Genomic DNA, 18,806 nt, shown 5'->3' with positions numbered 1-18,806 from the left:
CCTCGAGTGGTTTTTCAGTTTGTCTTTTGATTTCTCCCGTTTTTTTTCCTCCCACAGTTACATTCTAAAGCAACAACATCAAAGTAATTTTTTCACTCCCCTTAACCACAGTAGTTGCACCTCTGGAGGAGTTGGAATTGCACAATAAACAAGCTCCTTCAGACTTTTCCATGCAGTCAATCTTTATTATAGCAGTATTCTCATATTCACATCAAGTACATAGAACTTTTTGCCTTTTATATAATACAGAGTTCTTTAAATAACTTTACACAGAAATAGTTTTCTTCAATCTGAATTCAGCTATCAAATTTTAATATGTTTTAAGTCTCCATGCTCTCTAACCAAACTGGACAATATTTCCCATTGTACAAATTTACATGAGAAAAACTCCAAAGTACAAATGAAGGGACAACAAAAGTAAAGGGGGGAAGGAACAAACCAGAAAAAGAAGTTGTATTGGCAATTACAGGGGAAACTGGAGAAGGAAAGAAGGGGGGGTGCCATGACCTACGTAACAGGAAACCAAAAATAAACGTTTTGTAATGAATTAAAAAATAAATACAAGTTTCAAAACAATTACTCCATTGTAGATTTTAAAAAGCAGCTATGGAAATCTACTAACACAAGTGGGTTGGTTGGTTTGTTTTTTTTAAGTAACCAGACTGGACCTTCTACTTTGCAGTTACAAGCCCCTTGCAAACCTCTGGTGGTCGAAAACCAAAACAATACAGCTGAAAGGAATGTGTTAGCACAGAGTTTAAATCGGTGGGACATACGTTTCATTGCACTAAGGAACAAACAAACAGACAAAAAGAAATCAACTCTGTATATAAATTTCCCTTTCCTCTCCTTACTAGATACTTTGCCTCTCATAAACGAGCCTCTGTATTATGAGGTAATGCCATTGTCTTGACTATATATAAAAATAATAAAGTTTAAAGGTTATAGATCTGTATATCTATAAACTTTAAACAAGCCAGTCCTCTCTTACTCCCCCATGGGATCCAGCTACGGAGTGCTACACCTTCCATCACTCTCTAATGAAACATACACATTGTGCCTCTCATGGAACCCCCCAGGAGGCTGGTGCACCTTCCCAAATGTAGGAAAAGCAGCCTGCGCTCAAGTAAGAGAGAGAGACAGTGCAAGTAATGCACAACGGATTACAAACACCTATACCTGCTCCTTCAAAACAAGGCAGAGTCACAGAAGGCAGCAGTGGCCAGCCTGCACGTGTGTCTGGGCAGAGGGGAAAAGGGATCCCATTGGGCTGCCGATGACCCATCGCTTCTGCGACTGCTGCAGGAACACGTCACCTGCACAGCCCTGGGAGATCACAACTGCCCCTGACACGAGGTGGGGAGGGACATCACAGGGGGAGGATGAAGGGCCAGGAGGAACACTGCACGTCTGTCAGGGCAACCGCAGCGCGGGTGGCAGGATCCCAACGGGACCTCCAGGGGGGCAGGGAGTAGGGGGCAGGGCTTTCCCCGATCCCAACAAATGAGATCGAAAGAAAAGCAACGTTAACAGGGGTTGCCAACACGTGCAGGGTGGGCACTGCTGGGTTTCTGTCAGTTGAGGAGAAGTGTGGAGAGGGGGAGGAGGGGGAGGCAGGTAGGACACAAGGCTCATGAAGGAACGATGTGCTTTTTTTTTGTTGATTTTTTTGTCTTTTTTTTTTTTTTTCCTAAAGGTTCACAGCTTTGAATAAAAAAAGCACATTTATTGCACTTACATTTTATTTTAGACAAGAGTTAATTTAAATTATGCCCTCGGAACCCCTCCCACCATCCCAAAATAACCCGAGTTTGGTCCATTTTGCCCCCTAGACCCAACGTCCATGCCCAGCTGGTGGGCTGCATTTCTTCTCCTAATGTTCCACTGAACTCCCAAAACACAGAGACAGCTCTTTTTTTCAACTAGGGTGAATACACAAATGCAACACAGAATAACAACATCTATCAAAACAAAACCCAACCATTCTCCAAACCCAAACAAAAAAGAAAACAGTTATTTTTTGCGGTTTACTCACTCAAAAGTAAATGTCACACAAGGCTTATTCTACCATACAGCTGCTGCAAATGGGACAAACTAGACCAAATGATCAGACAGGCCACTGCTGGCTCTTAAGGAGGCTGGATGAGCTGAACACACTGCTGCTGTGATGCTGTGAAGCAAATGCCTAGGTAGTTTAGAAGGTTCTAAACCCTCCCATCAGCTCCCTTCTCTTAGGGAAATAGTTTATCCACCTCCTAACATGTACTTTTAGTGCAGAATTTGGGGTAGGGAGAAGGATTCCGGATAGATCCTGAAACATGAGTAAAATGTTTTTACACTTTGCTGTCTGAAAGGAACAAAGCCAAATTAAAATTGCATCGAGATTTTGTATGAGCTGTGTATTTAGACATAACTTAATAATTTACAAATATGCCCAAAGTCTTGCCCCAAAGAAGAAAAGATCTGAAAAAGCACTAATACCAAAGCCCACTATTTTGTCCTTTATGGACAGTAGGTAAATATGACACTGATATGTAGGTACTGCCATAAGTTTACGTAACAGGTTTGAAACTTGAACAAGTCAAATTTAAACACACTGGTGGTCCCTCAGCTGACAAGACAGCTACCATCTCCCTCAGTTAATGTGCAGTAACAGTATGCGTCACTGTCAGAGGCCCAAGAGCAGCTAAAGAAACCTGCTGATGTTCCAGAAAGCAATTAATTGCACCTTCTGGGCCAGGGAATTAAGTGTATGGTCTGATATATGCACACTTGGATTACACAAGTACTAACCATCAATTTCTCCTCATTCAGCTCTCATTTTTCATCTACAATCACCTTCCAAGATGCTATAACGGCGTCGCTTTGGGTGTTAACTTTGGGCTTCTTCAGAGCTTTCCACTACCTTCCTTTAACAAGATCTTCGTGTCTTTGGAAGGGGAGGAGGGCTTATTCTAAATTAAATGAACTTCATTTAACTTTGGATAGAGCAGATATCAAGCAGCAGGTTTACTGTAACTGAATTAGGAATCCTTCAGTTCTAGCTTTGAAATGGTAATAGGTGTTTTGGGGAATGCTCTCTGCCCTCCTTCCTGCTTTACAGAAGTTTACCAACTCCAAACTACCTACCTATATAGTAACAGCTATATACAAAACTACTGCAGCAGAAGTAAACCAAAGCCACTGCTCTAGTTACAAAGCACCTGGTTTACATTCTGTTGGACTTTTAAAGGTTGCGAAGGCACATGATCATTTGGCAAACTGCAAAGACTGTTGTGGGGGGGGGATCCCTACGCAAACCATTTACCAGAGGGAGTCTTGGTAGCTCTCTGTTCTAAAGAAGGGAGAGGCTAGTTTTCATGTGAATTCACTCTTGGTGCACTCTATATTCTGCAGTTGTTAAAGTTTTGTCCTTCCACAGTTTCGTAGTTATTTACTGCTGTCACGGTGCTGACTCAGTAGCTTCTGTGTTAGCATCCTTGAAACTTAAGTGCAGAGAAAAAGTTTTAACAACTTTGCTCTGCTCTGCTCTTCTGATGATTCCATTTACTAGGTAAGAAGCAATGAAGATAGATATTTAAAATGCATGCCAAAACAAATGTGAAGTGCAAACGCACATTAACAGGGCCGCACGTTAACATCAACAATGGAATGTTGATTTCACAAACTTCTATGTAAGACGCGTAACAGAAAACTAGAACACCCAGCACCTTCAAAGCGATGCCCTAACAATCCTCTCATGCAACTGCTTTTTGGCTGAACTTGGCTGTACCTAGAAGCTTTGCCTGTCACATTGTGCTACTGGTGATACTTTTTTCAACAGACAGAACACACGTCATCTACAGTACTATGAACAGTTTGTGCTACACATGCTGCACTCACAGTCAAGAAGGCAATGAAATCTATAGGCTGCAAAAGTGTGAAATGTCTACATGCTTCTTGCCTAAATTTAGCCCCTCCAGCTATCAAAACTTCAGTTTGTACTTGTTTGTGAGGTGTCTGGGGATCTGGCTTCCCCAAATGTTCTGTTAAATGCTGGATGCATTGACATCAAACAGGTAAACACAGAAGCAAACCTATTTATGTGTGATCTTCAGTGTATTTTCTTCCCCCGATTTGGGCATTTGTGGAAAGATGTGGTATTTATCAACAGTCAGCATTTCACTCATTTTATGGCATGAAGGCCAAATTCTACCTCTAATGAGCATGTACTAATCCAAGTAATGTTGACAGGCCACGATAAGATGGCGCCTCAAACATTCTGCATCACCAGCAGTTGCTATAGCATTCTTGTGCAAGGGAAGATGATTTTAGGTAAGCGTGAAAAGCAGAAGTGGCTGCATTCAATGTCCTGCATGAGTTTAGCAAAAAAAGAAATGCCAAGGCTAATCATATCTGGGGCTATGTAGGGCTTAATTCACACAGAAATGACTCTCAAAATAACCAGGCCTCTATGCTCATACCATCTGGTTTAAGCTCCACTATTACGTTCCAGTTCCAGCAAATATGCCACAGGAGATGATCCTGTACTAACAGGGAAGATGTAACAGATAACAGGCCTCTTCTAACTGTATGGAAAAGGAAAGGCAGAGGGAAAGGTATATGCGGGAAGGTATACATGTGGTTAATAAAGGCATGAATAGGTGGGATTGGATACCAGTAGTTCTGCAAATGATTAGGTACCAGATACCGTAGAGCTAAAAGCAGTATGACTGTCTGGATGTTTGTCCCAACACACACACACAAAATCATAGAATCATCATAGAATCACAGACTGGTTTAGGTTGGAAGGGACCTTCAAGCTCATCCAGTTCCAACCCCCTGCCATGGGCAGGGACACCTTCCACTAGACCAGGTTGCTCCAAGCCCCGTCCAGCCTGGCCTTGAACACTGCCAGGCAACTAACATTTCCATACTATGGCATGTGCTTGCGGTTAGGACAGCACAGAGAAGCTGAGAAATTTGGTGTAATGGACGTGAATGTATTGGTCATTTCAGTTTATCTCCTTCATCCCACTGCTATACAGGGCACTCAGTTCTCGTCTACTCTTACCTCCCCATTCAATAAATGTCTACAGGGCACCTTAAGACTGGCATGCAAGACATCCAGAAAAACTCCCAAAGGAAAAGATTTAAAAAAAATTAAAATCCCAATTATTTACAAACCAAATTTCTTCCAAAGTTTTGTGTGAGTATTACATGAGACCTTTTACAGACAAACACACACTACTACAGCTATCTGGAGGGAAACAAACAAACGTGAAAACCAGTAGAAATGCATCCTGACAGGACTTCTCTAAACAGCAGCCAAACAACTTGCACATTCCACAGGGAAAAAGAAAAACACCCAAACTCCCCTCCCCCCAAAACCCCAGAAAAACAAAACTACAAACAAACCCCATAAAAAAAACCCCAACAAAACAAAACTGAAACCAAACAAACCCCAAAACCCTAAAACAAAACAACAGAGATCATGTGTTACTTATAAAGTGCTTTGCATGGACAAGGATAGCAATTTTCCTTGTGCTTTTCCTATGGGCTCAAGAAGCATATTGTAGACTAATGGGTAACGAATCTTCACCAAAAGTAAGTTCATTTTAAGCAAAGGTGAATGAAATTCCTAACAGTTATATTTTAGCAGACAATCATCAGCCAGCATCACCTTGTGGAAGGAAACCAGGGCTTTTAACAAGCTCTGTGAAACAAATGACTGTTGAACCACCTTGCTCCACTAAGTTTCTTTCAAGAGAACATTCATTTCCAGTACGCCAGACACCTACAAATGGGGCCACAGAAGGAGAATGAGCAGTGACTACTTCATCTTCTGAGAGTCTGTTTGTGAATGCTCCCACCTGCCTGCTGACCACAGTGGCCCCAGGCTCCTTCCACCTCTTAGGTACCGGCCTCAGATGATCACCAGGGAGCACTCTGGTTTCACCGCCTGCACGCCACAGCTCGCTCATCAGCTTCTCCACACTGGCAAGTGGCTATTGCTACTGCTTAAATTCCTGCCAATCTCGATAAGGAGAAACCCTTACAGCATCTGAAGACCCACAGCAGACAAGAAAAAAATTGTGCTTTTTTTTTTTTGTTTGGTTTTTTTTTTGTGTTTTTTTAAAATGCATCCTGTACACAAAATCAATTCTATTCATGTACCAACATGAATCACTTCATTCTTGTAGTGACTATCAAGTCATTCACTATTGCTGTCTTGCTAATGTTTGTGGAATTAATATGAATACACAGTATTTCAGTTATAATTCCCACTTCAGATTAGTCCGGTCCCTACAACCCCAGTAAATATTTACTGACAAACGTAACAGACTACCAGCAACACCGCAGAACTCCAGGGGTTTAAAACTATGTCCCACTACCGATGTGCGTTTCTCCCTTCACCTGGGAGCAACCCTCTACAGACAGAAACAGTTCAGCTCTCCTAGGAAGGGAAGGACAGCGTCCTCACCCAATACACCCATGTTTAGCATGGACACCACATTCACACACATTTAACTCCTTCATTTATTTGTCATGATTTTGATGAACACCCCTTGCCTCCCCCAGCAAGAACCTCCCTGCTAGTGGGGGGGTTGGTTCTCCTGCCTCACCTACAGTGGTACAGGGCAGATGCGAATCGAACTCTGAAAACTTCTGTCTGAGCTTGGATTTCTTTCTCATGTGGTCTGAGACTTGCCTCTGTACAGATAATTTACATGTAATACCACATACCAGAGAACTCTGCAAACAGATCACATCACAAGATACTCTACAAGAGGTAAATGATGTGCAGAACTTTATGAGTTGGGGTTTTTCTTCTTCCCTGACTGGGTAACTTGTGAAAAAGCTACCAACCATTTGAAAACCAGCATTGGAGGACAGGAAAACAAAGCACTCTAGTGGAGATACCGCCACCTTCATCCCAGTTTGCAAAGTGTACAAAAGGGAAAGACAAACGGAAGGGAAGAGATGACAGGGCAGAAAGCCGTGAGAGGAGAAGTAGTCAGCGTGGATCCAGCAAGTACCGTTTTGTTTTGATCTAACAACTTGCCATTAGGACAAGATGCTCCACATTTACACACATACTTATCAGAGGACGTTTAGTTAACAGGATAAAAATCCTTTAAAAAAAGCTCTTGAAAGTACCAAAACATAATTTTTCGGAATGTCTAATTCTAGGGGGGTTTGGATTTGTATTCAATTCAACCTGAGAACTTTTTTCCCCGTTTATGAAAACATTACATCTTGGTAAGGTACCTGGCATTAACCTGCACCCTCGTTTAAAATAAAACTTTTAAAGTAGGTACATACACCATTCACAGTCTGTATCGGGAATTCTACAGACTTCAGATGCTGTGGTAGCATCTCTGATAAATACATTGTATCATATGATACAAAAGAAAAAGAACAAAAGAGGACAATCTCGCTACATTTTTTGTTGTTTTTTTTTTGAACTTCAGTTTGTTGCTGGACCAACAAAAGAAGGATCTACCTAACCCTTCTACAAGATGTTGTATATGCACACACCAAGAAAACACTGGAAAAGGAAACAGGTTAAGGTTGGTGGTGGTTGTATGTTTTTGAAGAAGTGATAAAGTAAATCTGAAAAAAGGTGCAGCAGCATCCCCTTTTCCTTCAGATTAACCTCACTGACTTAGAGCCACATCTTCTCCAGCTCCCATCACCCCCCGCTTTTAACTTTATCGGAATAAACCCCAATAACATAGACAGATTTAGGTGTTTGACGTTGTAATACAGTGAAAAGGGGATACTGCATTGTCCGTAAATCAGTGAGTACACTGGGAAAAAAAAGATCAGAACAGAGGATGATTCTTGTAAATTAGCACTCATCAGATTTTCAGCCTCTGATGGTACGTTGTTAGAGGGAGAAAGCCGACCGGCAGACCATCCAAAGCAAGTCTCCTAAGTTGCAGCAGCAGTTCCATCCCCTCATGCCCGAGCACCACAGTCAAACCACGAGCGCCCTCTCCTCTCTCCTGGGAATGATGCCAACGGCACAGGCAGCCACTGCGGGTCTCCGAATGCACGTGGTGGTTTGTGTTGAAGGAGAAACACTGGCAGCAGAGGATTCTGGTTCCCAAAAAGGTACTTTTTCCCATTGTGTTGGACTGGCAGTTCCATTCTGCTCCACTTTTAAGCTTATGAATATCTTTTCTAAATTACTTTAGGTTTTGCGGAGCAGAACAGAGTTTGGATGTTAAGAAACTGTAGGAACACAAGACTTAAATAACAGAGTGGGTGCTGCCATGGTGCTGTGGCTACTTGAACGCTGCAAATTCTCCTGTAGAGGGAGGACAAGAGCTTGGTTTAAAAAGACGGTATCGGTTACTAGGTGGTCAGAGATTTTCTCTAGACTAGTCGAACATTAGGTTGAATGTAAAAGATGTTAAAAAATGCAAACTGTTAAAATTAAAGCACAAGAGAATACATAGTGAGAGAACATTGAATACAGATCCAGCATATTTTACTGAAAAAAGGATTTCTTGAAAGCAAGCTGTACCCATTCTTCCCAAGATAGAGGTCTGAAAGTTCAAGCGAAGTCTAATTCATTATGCATTTGAAAATGTGTCAGTTTAATTTCACTTTAAGCTCCTTATTGCACATATATCCTCCTGAAAAGCATCAACTGCAATAAACGTGTCAGGCTGCAAACTAATTTCTAGTCTGGTGTCAAACTGGTTTAATAACGAAGAGCTGACACACCCGTTAACCTTTAAAGACTGTGTACAGTAAAGCGCCTGAATATTAAACCAGTATTAAAGAATGCTGGGATCTGGTTTAGAGACCAACATAGCAACCTACGGTGAGAAAAATAAGAATGGTGAGATTGTCAGCTCACTCTCAGACCAGAAATTAGGCCTTGCTAATAGGGAGCTTCCTTCAGAATTTCTGAATAAACAGTAACTCTATGCAGTGCTTTCACATGCAACGATCTCCTGAAATTCTACAGTTTATTTAGCGTCAGCATGCCGTGAGGCAGACTGGTAGTCCCATTTCAGAGATGAAGAAACTACGGCACAGAGTAAAACTGCTGCCCAAAATCTTCAGAAGTTTGCCAGAACATTGAACAGAAGCTGAATCTAAGACACTCTTCATCTTATGCTTCAGCCAAAAAACTCTCCTGCCACCCACAAAGAAATTGTATTTAAACAGATTTTTAGGGAGGGGTGTTCCGCTATGCTTAACTAAAAGGATTCAGGAGCAAGAGAAAAAGAAACATACATCTAACTTCCCTGTGCTGGCTTTCACATGAGGTTTGGTTAGTTTACGTCCCTTTCTTGACAGCACTCCTCAGAGCTCTGCTAATAATGCAGGAGTGAGCAGCAGACATCAGAGACCCTTTGCTCTGTTCAAAAGAAGCATGTTGAATGCCATTACATCCAAACAATTGCTCCCTACCATGCTGTCCTTCCATCCTTTCAAGAGTGTTTTGTTAGTTTTGTTGCTTTGTTTTTTCTTAAGATTCTTATTCTGAATATTGGAAACAAACCATAAACATCCCTGCAAACACGATTTTAGGCTAATAGCATTAATTCCATGGAACGTCTTGCTCTATAAAGAAGAGAACCAAGAGATACCAGCAGACTGCATAAGGAAGGGGGAAGAAACTGCATCTACACAGGGCTTGGCAGGAGAAGCTAATTCAGCTGATCTAAGGCAGCTTAAAGAAAGCAGGGAGAGGGCTCTGTGTGTTGTAGGAAATGAGAAGGGAGTACACTCATAGTCCAAAGTAAGGGTGGCTGGCACAGGGGGCTGTGGCAGACCTCAAGCTCTATGTGTCTTGATAGATTGTGGTGGTAGGTTTTAGTTTTAACAACAAAAGAATAAAAACTTCATGATGGGTCTAATCACTTATTTTACTAGTTCTACCAACAGATAAAACCCTTGCTCTAAAGTACTCGAAGTATTTGCTAATATTTCTTGCTTCTCTCTGGCACATTTCACCTACTTCGCAACTCTCTTCACAGCATCTTCTAGAAACAACTCATTTTTGGTACTTTTTTTTGTTTAATCTTTTAAGATAAGGACAAAAAACTCATCAAGTATTTGCCTGTGAGGCTAATTTTTAAGAATGACATTCATGCTTAGCTACGCTTTCAAAACATGCTCTACTTAATTTATTTTTCCGTCTGCCTTCCTAAACTGCTGATTAAAGACCAATTTATAAACAAGAGATTGCTCCCTCATTACTCATCTTGTCCTTCTGCCCATTTCTGGTAATAATTCAGCTTTTAATAGTCATACAGGGATTTCAGAAGATAAAAGATGAACCATTAATTGGGAAAGGGCAATGGAAAAACAGGATCAGAAGTCAAGAAGCATTTCAGATAAAATGGTAGCTATAAAAAGGTGATTTTCAGACTTTTCTGCCATTTAAATAAAACCTTAGCAAAGACATTTTCTTTCGCAAGCTAATGCTAAATCTCCCCTTTCAAAATTCAGGTGCTACTCTGATCCCAGATCAGTAGGAGACCAAAATATCTAATGATGGGATTATGTTGATTTAACACCTATGAGATGCATTAGCAGTAATGGCTTTCCCTAGATGAAGAACGTAGGTAAGATGGCTACATCCATCCACAAAACAGGAATCTTCCATCCTGCTGGGTGTTGACAGGACTTTCTGAGCAGCAGCTAAAATGCTTTGTGTCACCTTTTCTATTCTGAATATGTAAAATATTTGCAAGATGGTTCTTTGATCTTCTGAAAGAAATTTCACCTGTAGGAGAAGTAGAGAGAACACAGGCAACCTCTTCCTGAGGCTTAGATGCACACACATAAATGAAGCAACTTGAACTGTGAATCTAGCAGGACAGGAAGGTCATGCCTCAGGGCAATGAATAGATGAAATGAAAACAGCTTTAGGAACATGACCCAGTATGCCCTGTCCTGCAGGATCATCCTGATTCTGCCCTGCTAAATCTTTGGGCATGGTTCTGTGACGGCCAATGTTAATCTAAACTGGGACTACTGCAGTCCCACTCTCCCTCCTGCCCATTGTGCCCCACTGCACTATCTGGCCCTGAGGCAAGATGGCTCAAGGAGCTGACCTAGGAAATGCTAGCTTAGGTTGGTAGGAAAGAAGAGTTTTTGGAGAGCTACTCTGTTGATGGTGGGGGAAAACACACTTAACTGCATGGAATGGACTAGTGGAATTCGAGAGCATCTGCCAGTGCAAGGGTAAGGAGCTGGGCCGTGGCTGCTCCAAATGAGATCAGCTTGCCATGAAGCTATGAAACCACACACTTCATGATTTGGGATGTAAGAAAAACCCAGCCATTTCTAGTCATTGTGAGCCAGGCAGCTGATGTGCTTTCTACCAAGCAGACCTTCAGATACCTGCTTTGACTGGTAACAAAGAAATTCCTTTCCAAAGGATGAATAGCATTTGAAAACCTACACTTATAGAGCCCTTTCAAGTTAGTTGCTACAGTCTTTTCACAAGTTGCTAGTCTTTTCACACTTGTCACATGCAAAGCCAGCGGAAACTGTTTTAAATGCACGCTTTCAAAAACCTGTACTAAAAAGATGATAAAAGTTCTTCCATTTTGTGTCCAAACAGTATATTGTAAGGGCAAGACCTGAGTGAACCTGCTTCCCATAATTCCCTGAAAGATTTAAGATGCAGTTACCAATCTCTACTATCACAAATTTAGAAGTTATCTGGACTCACGAGGTTACTAGGGATATGCATGACATCTTAACTGTACTCTTTATCCTGGGGTAGATGGGGTAGTTTCTCAGAAGTATCGTTAAGGATAAGAACATTTCCCTTCCAGGCCCATGCCAGCCTTGTCTACCCAAGCGGAGAGTAACTGACTTATCAAAGGGAAACACCAAATTCCAGCACCTTGCTTGGGCTACATTCACAGAAAGTGTGGCAAAGAGGCAATTTTCTGTTGGCTCTCATGCTGACCTTCTAGCATGGATGCCATTCGCTGGCTAAATAACAATTTGGAACATATTCTGATGTGGATAATTAGTATCCTCAGAAGACTACACAGCAGCACTTACGAGGATCTGGTCCTTCTAGAAGGTACCAAGACAGATTTTGTTTCTATACTGAGATGAAAGGAAGTAAAGAAAAAAGGAGCCTCATGTAGTATAAACTACCCCTCCAGGAAAGCCGGGGATCCTACAGACCTGTTTTCAGGACCAACCGGTACCTGTTTCTAAACAATATAGCTGAGTTGCATCTTTGAGAACACTGACCCAAATCCACAGGTGCATTTAGGCATCTTCATCCTACATATGTTCCCAAATCTCACTGAAGCAGCAATTACAAACTACAGATTTAAACCCCTAAATGCCTTTGTCAAATAAAGTTAATGGTCCACAAAACCCAGCCTCCTTTTAGGCTTCATAAAATATTTAGTAAGAAGCTAAGATCACATTAGGGTCACGGATTCCAAACCACGGTCAACATGTAAGAACAGCTGACACAGGAACAAATCTAATACACTGACCATACAGCAGGTATGTCAAGTGTGTCTAAGGATAGCAGCATTTTTTCCCCCATAACTGTAGTTCTGACAGTACAAAAGAGGAATCTTAACAAGGAGGATGGACAGCGGCAGAGCAGTTGATGTCATCTACCTGGACTTGTGCAAAGCATTCGACACTGTCCCACATGACATCCTTGTCTCTAAATTGGAGAGACATCAATTTGATAGATGGACCACTCGGTGGATAAAAAACTGGCTCGATGGCCGCACGCAAAGAGTTGTGGTAAATGGCTCGATGTCCAGTTGGAAACCTGTAACGAGTGGTGTCCCTCAGGGATCGGTGTTGGGACCGGTCCTGTTCAACATCTTTGTCGGCGACATGGACAGTGGGATTGAGTGCGCCCTCAGCAAGTTTGCCGACGACACCAAGCTGTGTGGTTCGGTTGATACGCTGGAGGGAAGGGATGCCATCCAGAGGGACCTTGACACGCTTGTGAGGTGGGCCGATGCCAACCTTATGAAGTTTAACCAAGGCAAGTGCAAGGTCCTACATCTGGGTCGGGGCAACCCCAGGCACTGTTACAGGCTGGGCAGAGAAGAGATTCAGAGCAGCCCTGCAGAAAAGGACTTGGGGGTGTTGGTTGACGAGAAGCTTAACATGAGCCGGCAGTGTGCGCTTGCAGCCCAGAAAGCCAACCGTATCCTGGGCTGCATCAAAAGAAGCGTGGCCAGCAGGTCGAAGGAGGTGATCCTGCCCCTCTACTCTGCTCTTGTGAGACCCCACTTGGAGTACTGCGTACAGTTCTGGTGTCCTCAACATAAAAAGGACATGGAGCTGTTGGAGCGAGTCCAGAGGAGGGCCACGAGGATGATAAGAGGGCTGGAACACCTCCCATATGAAGACAGGCTGAGAAAGTTGGGGCTGTTCAGCCTGGAGAAGAGAAGGCTGCGTGGTGACCTCATAGCAGCCTTCCAGTATCTGAAGGGGGTCTACAAGGATGCTGGGGAGGGACTCTTCCTTAGGGACTGTAGTGGTAGGACAAGGGGGAATGGGTTCAAACTTAAACAGAGGAAGTTTAGGTTAGATATAAGGAAGAAGTTCTTTACAGTGAGGGTGGTGAAGCACTGGAATGGGTTGCCCAGGGAGGTTGTGGATGCTCCATCCCTGGCGGTGTTCAAGGCCAGGTTGGACAGAGCATTGAGCCACAGGGTTTAGGGCAAGGTGTCCCTGCCCATGGCAGGGGGGTTGGAACTAGATGATCTTAAGGTCCTTTCCAACCCTTACGATTCTATGATTCTATGATTCTATAACACCTCTCCAAGGAATAACTGGTTTGAACTGATCTGGCAGGCCTGAGAAAGAATAAGCCTGGGCAGGGCAGTGATGACGGCTCTGCACTCTCTGCACTCCCCTGTGGTTAAGCCTTTCCTGGGTGGGATGCCACATTTCTAGATCCTGCAGGAGACCCAGCGGCACCCTCTTGCTCTTACTGGGATGGGCATTGTAGCCTGTACTGAATATCATACTTCAAAGCCTTGGGAAGCATTGCTCCTCACTGTCTAGAATTAAAAATAAATTAATTTAGAGAATAAGAGGGGAAAAGCCCCCACTTAAATCCTGTTTTCGTGTTAAGATAAGCCTGCCAAAATGAGGTGAAGCTACCAGAAAGATGGGAAATAGATTTTCTAAAACAGTAACAATTTTCATCTTCCATCACTATTTCCATAGAGATAGATTTCAACAGCTGAATTTTCTTGACTAACAAGATAAGAAGACAAAAGTTAGTTTCCCAAACTGTTCCAACAGCAGAAGCCAAGAAGACCATTAGAATCTGGCCAGAAAATGTAGAAATTACCTACATCTCCTCAAGCTCTCTAACTCTGCTTCCTGTTTTAAAAGGCTCAGTTGCCAGACAGCAGAAAACCAACCCTTGTTTGAATTCCTGATCTCTATCAAAAACCTATTGCTAGCAACATGCAAAATTCTATGCATGTAAATCAGAAGCCATTAAGAGCACTCCTGGCCTTTGAAGTTCTAACAAGAGCAGCAAGAGCTTGTTTCTGATGCAGAAGAATCTGTGAAAATTAATAGCTTAGCAGTTTAAAACAAACAAACCCATGCAACTGACTTCAAAATATACAAGAACACAGTCAGTAACATTATTGTTTTCATATCTGACATCCAAGACTGATACAACCTGAACCACTACTCTGATTCACCTGTTCCAGAGGAATGCTCCAGGGAAGAATACAATCTTTAAAGTGAGTTGACAGGACCTTGGTAAGGTGTCTAGCTTTCTCAGTTAGCTATCTGGTCTGATTCACTTCTAGTCAAACTAGCAGCCTTTACATGGAAGTGAAAAAAACCCAATTCACCACTAAACAGAAGCATGTTCAGCAGTATTCTTAACAATATTAAAGTAATTAAATCCTTTCATCTTAACGGAATTCATGGTATAATACTGATTGCCATGAAAACAACTGCTTTTTCAAATCCTCTTTTCCCATTATGGGCGTTAGCAGCCTTTTTCTCTTAAAGTATTTGGTTATACTCAAGATTTAAAATATTTGTGTTCTTTTTAAATTTTGAAATCCGTGCTAACTGAAGGATAGAGGCACCATCACCAGCAATAATCTTGCAGTTCAGCAAAAGCAGGTTCAGAATTTATACTACACTGCATTGTAATAGAACATTTTGAGATGGTTTAAAGCCCAACAGGTCAGGGCATTCAGGCAAAATTAAACGTTAAAAAACCCATCCACCACTCCTCTGCAGGAAGAGACGTTCTCTAAACTGCACTATTCTAAACTTCAACTTTCAAAATAAGAGTCACATGTCACTAAAGTCTTTCTCTGGATTGTGTGTTGTATCTGCTCACCTCTGCTGACCACAGGAAGTTTCAACTGTGCTCAGGCTTGAAGGTAAGTTCATTTTTCCAGCTGCTTCTCACACAGCATTACTAATGGAGGAATCTAAAGCCTATTGCTCAAATATAATGACCTCAAGTGAAGTAAAAAACCCCAAACCATCATAGCTTGAGTAGATTAAAATCAAATACACTCTAATTCCAATCAACAAACTGGGCAAAACCGACACAGGCAAGCAAAACTGACACCCAATGACCTTAAGAGGACTTTTGGTAGTTCTGAAGTGACTTTTCCCATTTCTCTTATCTTATAATTCTTCTTGTGCCAGCTGCTCCTAGGGCATTCGTTACCAACATGGACTTTGTGCTCAGGACATTCAATGCCCAGTGTTAGGAAGTGAGTCTTCATTCCCTTAGTAAACCTTAAAAACATAGCTGGTAGGAACCGAGAACGTACACCTGTTGCACTCACAGGAACACACCAGCACACAGACACACAGGCACATGCTTTCACATTTCTTTTCAGTGCACTGGAAACCCACCGTATCCCCCTGCTTGGATGGGCGTTTTTGGAGAAGCACAAGCATATAGACTAAAATCCTCCGTCTGGAAGCCAGCCCGGTTTAACGAGGGCTCAGATGCACTGCGGTGAATTTTTGGCAATGACCGGGCCAGAAGCTCAATGGAGGCGAGAATCTAAAACATGTAGAAAATAAGCGATCAAATCCATTGTCCAAAGCTGTAACACTCTCTTAAAACCAAAGGCAGAACATCAATTAACTACAGAAAAATATTTATCCACAAATTTAAACAGAAATGTTAAAAAATAGATCACTGCGTTGTGCTCTGATGTTTGTATCCTGAAAAAGCTGAAAAAGACATTTTGGGAAAAAACTGTCTCATTTTACCTATTTAAAGGGCATACCGATTTCCCTCTGTAAGCACAATGAATATAGTTGCCTTTTATTTTGCCTCCCTGTTCATGCACTAGTACCTATACCTCCCATCGCTGCAAATACCGCTTTGGCAGCAGTTTGCTTAATACCATTCACCATAAAGCCAGCAGGTGGAGCTCCTTATTTTTTGAAAAAGCTTTGGTTATACTAAGAATAAAAAAATCGGGTCCCCCCCAAGCTTGTAGAACCCAAACCTTCCTCAGCAGGCACCATAAAGCAAGTTTTGTGACAAAACTACCAGCTTGCCTTCATAAAGCTTAGGGGAGAGCAAAGAGGGTGGTATAAAGACTTCCAAGAACATACACGAGTTCCAAATTGTGTGTCTAATGGTGATTATTAATTTGAATGCTCCCTGTTGAAACTTTCTCTGACACATAAATGCTTTTCCAACTATACAGGTCATTTTAATACTTGCTTTTTGAATTGAAAAGAAGCATTTCTAATTAAACAGCACCAAGCAGGTACTGAACCAGTATTTTTATGACGTTAGGCTACATCACTAATCAATGAAATTTTGAATTGGCCAGTGAGTTCATAACTGATCTTTAGTTTTAATATTTGAGTTGCAAAGTCTACGGAGAACTAAAGAGGTACATTTCTCACCTGTGGAAAAAGGGGTCTCTCATCTCTTTTCTTTTTTAAGCATTCTGCCATTAGTCTCTTCATAGCTTTTGGACAGTTGCTCCGTACTTTGCTGAGGTCTGGAGATAGGTATCCTCGTCCCACCATAAAAATTATCTTTATTTAAGGGGAGAAAAGATACAAGGGGAAGAAGATGAGTCCATAAAACAAACAGTAACAAAAGATTAACATTTTGCTACACCATTTTGGTCCCAGCAGCAAGTTTTCTGCTCCCAGGAAACATTATCTGGTGCTGAAATTGCCAAGTTTCTTGGAGTAATGCTTGCTAAACGTACTCAGTACAGACAAAAAAAATTAGATTTTTCCTCCTCCTCCTCCAGGGAGAGATTTCTGTGAAACCTGAACACTAGTAAATGGTTATCATTTATAGCAATAACCATCTAAGGAGCGGTTCTTCAGTGTCAAAAACTGTTACAAAAACAAGAATAAGCAACTCTGTGGCAGGAACAGAATGCCTAAAAATAAATATTCTGTTTTATAAGTCAACAGCAAGTTCACACGGAAAGGTATTTTAAGAAACACACAGACTTCAAATATTAAGAACCCTTACCTTTTGAGAATAAATTCCGTCATCTACTTTTCCACCACAAAAGCTTATTCTTGACATCTGACCACCTTCCCCAGCCCCCCCAAAAAACCACAAAAGAGAAACTGTCTCTCCTCTGTAGAAGAGGAGACAGACAGGCTTTGTATTTTTACAGTAACTCCTTTAACTTGGAAGGCTTATATTTCACCTAAGGATAAAAGTTAAGCATAGCACAAAGTAAACTAATAGAAAGCAGGAAAGCAAAGCATAAATATGGTTACTGTTCTCTTGGATATATAAAAAAATACCATCAAACATCATCATGTCAAGCCAAGGCCAAATGCAGTGTGGTGAGTACTGCAGTTGCGCTGACACTAAAAACTCCTTTCAAACCAGCTAATCAAAGATCCATTCATGCTGCAGCAGATAATCACTACCTTTTCTGAACACTCAGACAGACCCAGCAGGTGTATCATACCTTACATTTATTGCAGTGCAACTATTTTGTATCTTGACACTGGCAAAACCAACAGAAAACCCCCACACCTCAAGCAAGCTATACATTTTATTTGTACTAACACAATCCTGGTCCCTTTTCAACTTTCTGATTCAGTCGCATCTGTGCTGGCATCAAGAAGGAGTTTAAAACTCCCATATGGTTTCTTTAGAAATCCCCATGTGCCAGAGCAACATTTCATAGTAAAGACTTGTCTACCCTATCCCTTACCTCTGCTGCAATGAGACTTACCATCTAGAAGTTACTCTTCTCGAAAGAATTACACTACTTATGTTGAAATTATTAAAAATTCATTATCTACACTTCCAGCACGCTCTTTACCAATAATACAGGGTTTAAACTTTTATTCTAACTAGGGAAAAGAAAGTATCACTACAAGAACAGTGCTAGTCTGCCTAGAAAAATCTCTTAAGGTGAGAGAAACAAAGCATCCTCGTGATGCTTTGCTCACACAGAATCTCAGTTGTGCCACAGTAGCTGATGTAGATGCATCAACAGAGAGTGAGCAATATTTCCACCTTCTCAGACAATCAACTGGCTGTGATAAAACTCAAGGCATTAGATCACACTTTATATGTTGGCTTCACTTGCAGTTTAGAACTTCCTTCAGTACTCAATTGTTAGCATCCACATCACTGGGTTCAGCTTTCAAATCTCAAAAGGTAAAACCAAAAGTCCTAATAGTGCTTTTAGAAGATTATACCCATCTGGCCAGGAATCTGGACATTTCCCATCTTCCAAAAGGCAAACACCCAAATAAAAAAAATAAAAAAAAAAAAAAAAAAGGAATCACTTCAAATTTGATGAATTGGAAGTGTTCTGACAGATATGGAAGCA

General features: G+C 41.6%; 1 protein-coding gene across 4 annotated transcripts in view; it reads right to left on the bottom strand.

Annotated features, from left to right (window-relative positions):
• Positions 1 to 157: 157 nt before the first annotated feature.
• BRAF (B-Raf proto-oncogene, serine/threonine kinase) overlaps positions 158 to 18,806 on the bottom strand; it is an 84,280-nt gene continuing 65,631 nt past the window's right edge. For 2 of the 4 annotated variants that reach the window (XM_032919837.1, XM_030480904.1), the window contains 3 exons: positions 16,888 to 17,022; positions 15,871 to 16,024; positions 158 to 8,296 (listed from right to left, as the gene is read on the bottom strand). In XM_032919837.1, the coding sequence (XP_032775728.1) occupies positions 8,274 to 8,296; positions 15,871 to 16,024; positions 16,888 to 17,022 (312 nt within the window). In that variant the 3' untranslated portion in view covers positions 158 to 8,273. Of the gene's footprint in view, positions 8,297 to 15,585; positions 16,025 to 16,887; positions 17,023 to 18,806 lie in introns of all 4 variants that reach the window. The other 2 variants (XR_004389891.1, XM_030480905.2) reach the window with 2 other exon arrangements.

This window comes from Strigops habroptila, chromosome 3, assembly GCF_004027225.2.
Source record: "Strigops habroptila isolate Jane chromosome 3, bStrHab1.2.pri, whole genome shotgun sequence".
Classification (NCBI taxonomy): domain Eukaryota; kingdom Metazoa; phylum Chordata; class Aves; order Psittaciformes; family Psittacidae; genus Strigops; species Strigops habroptila.
This window is presented reverse-complemented; position numbering and strand designations above follow the sequence as displayed.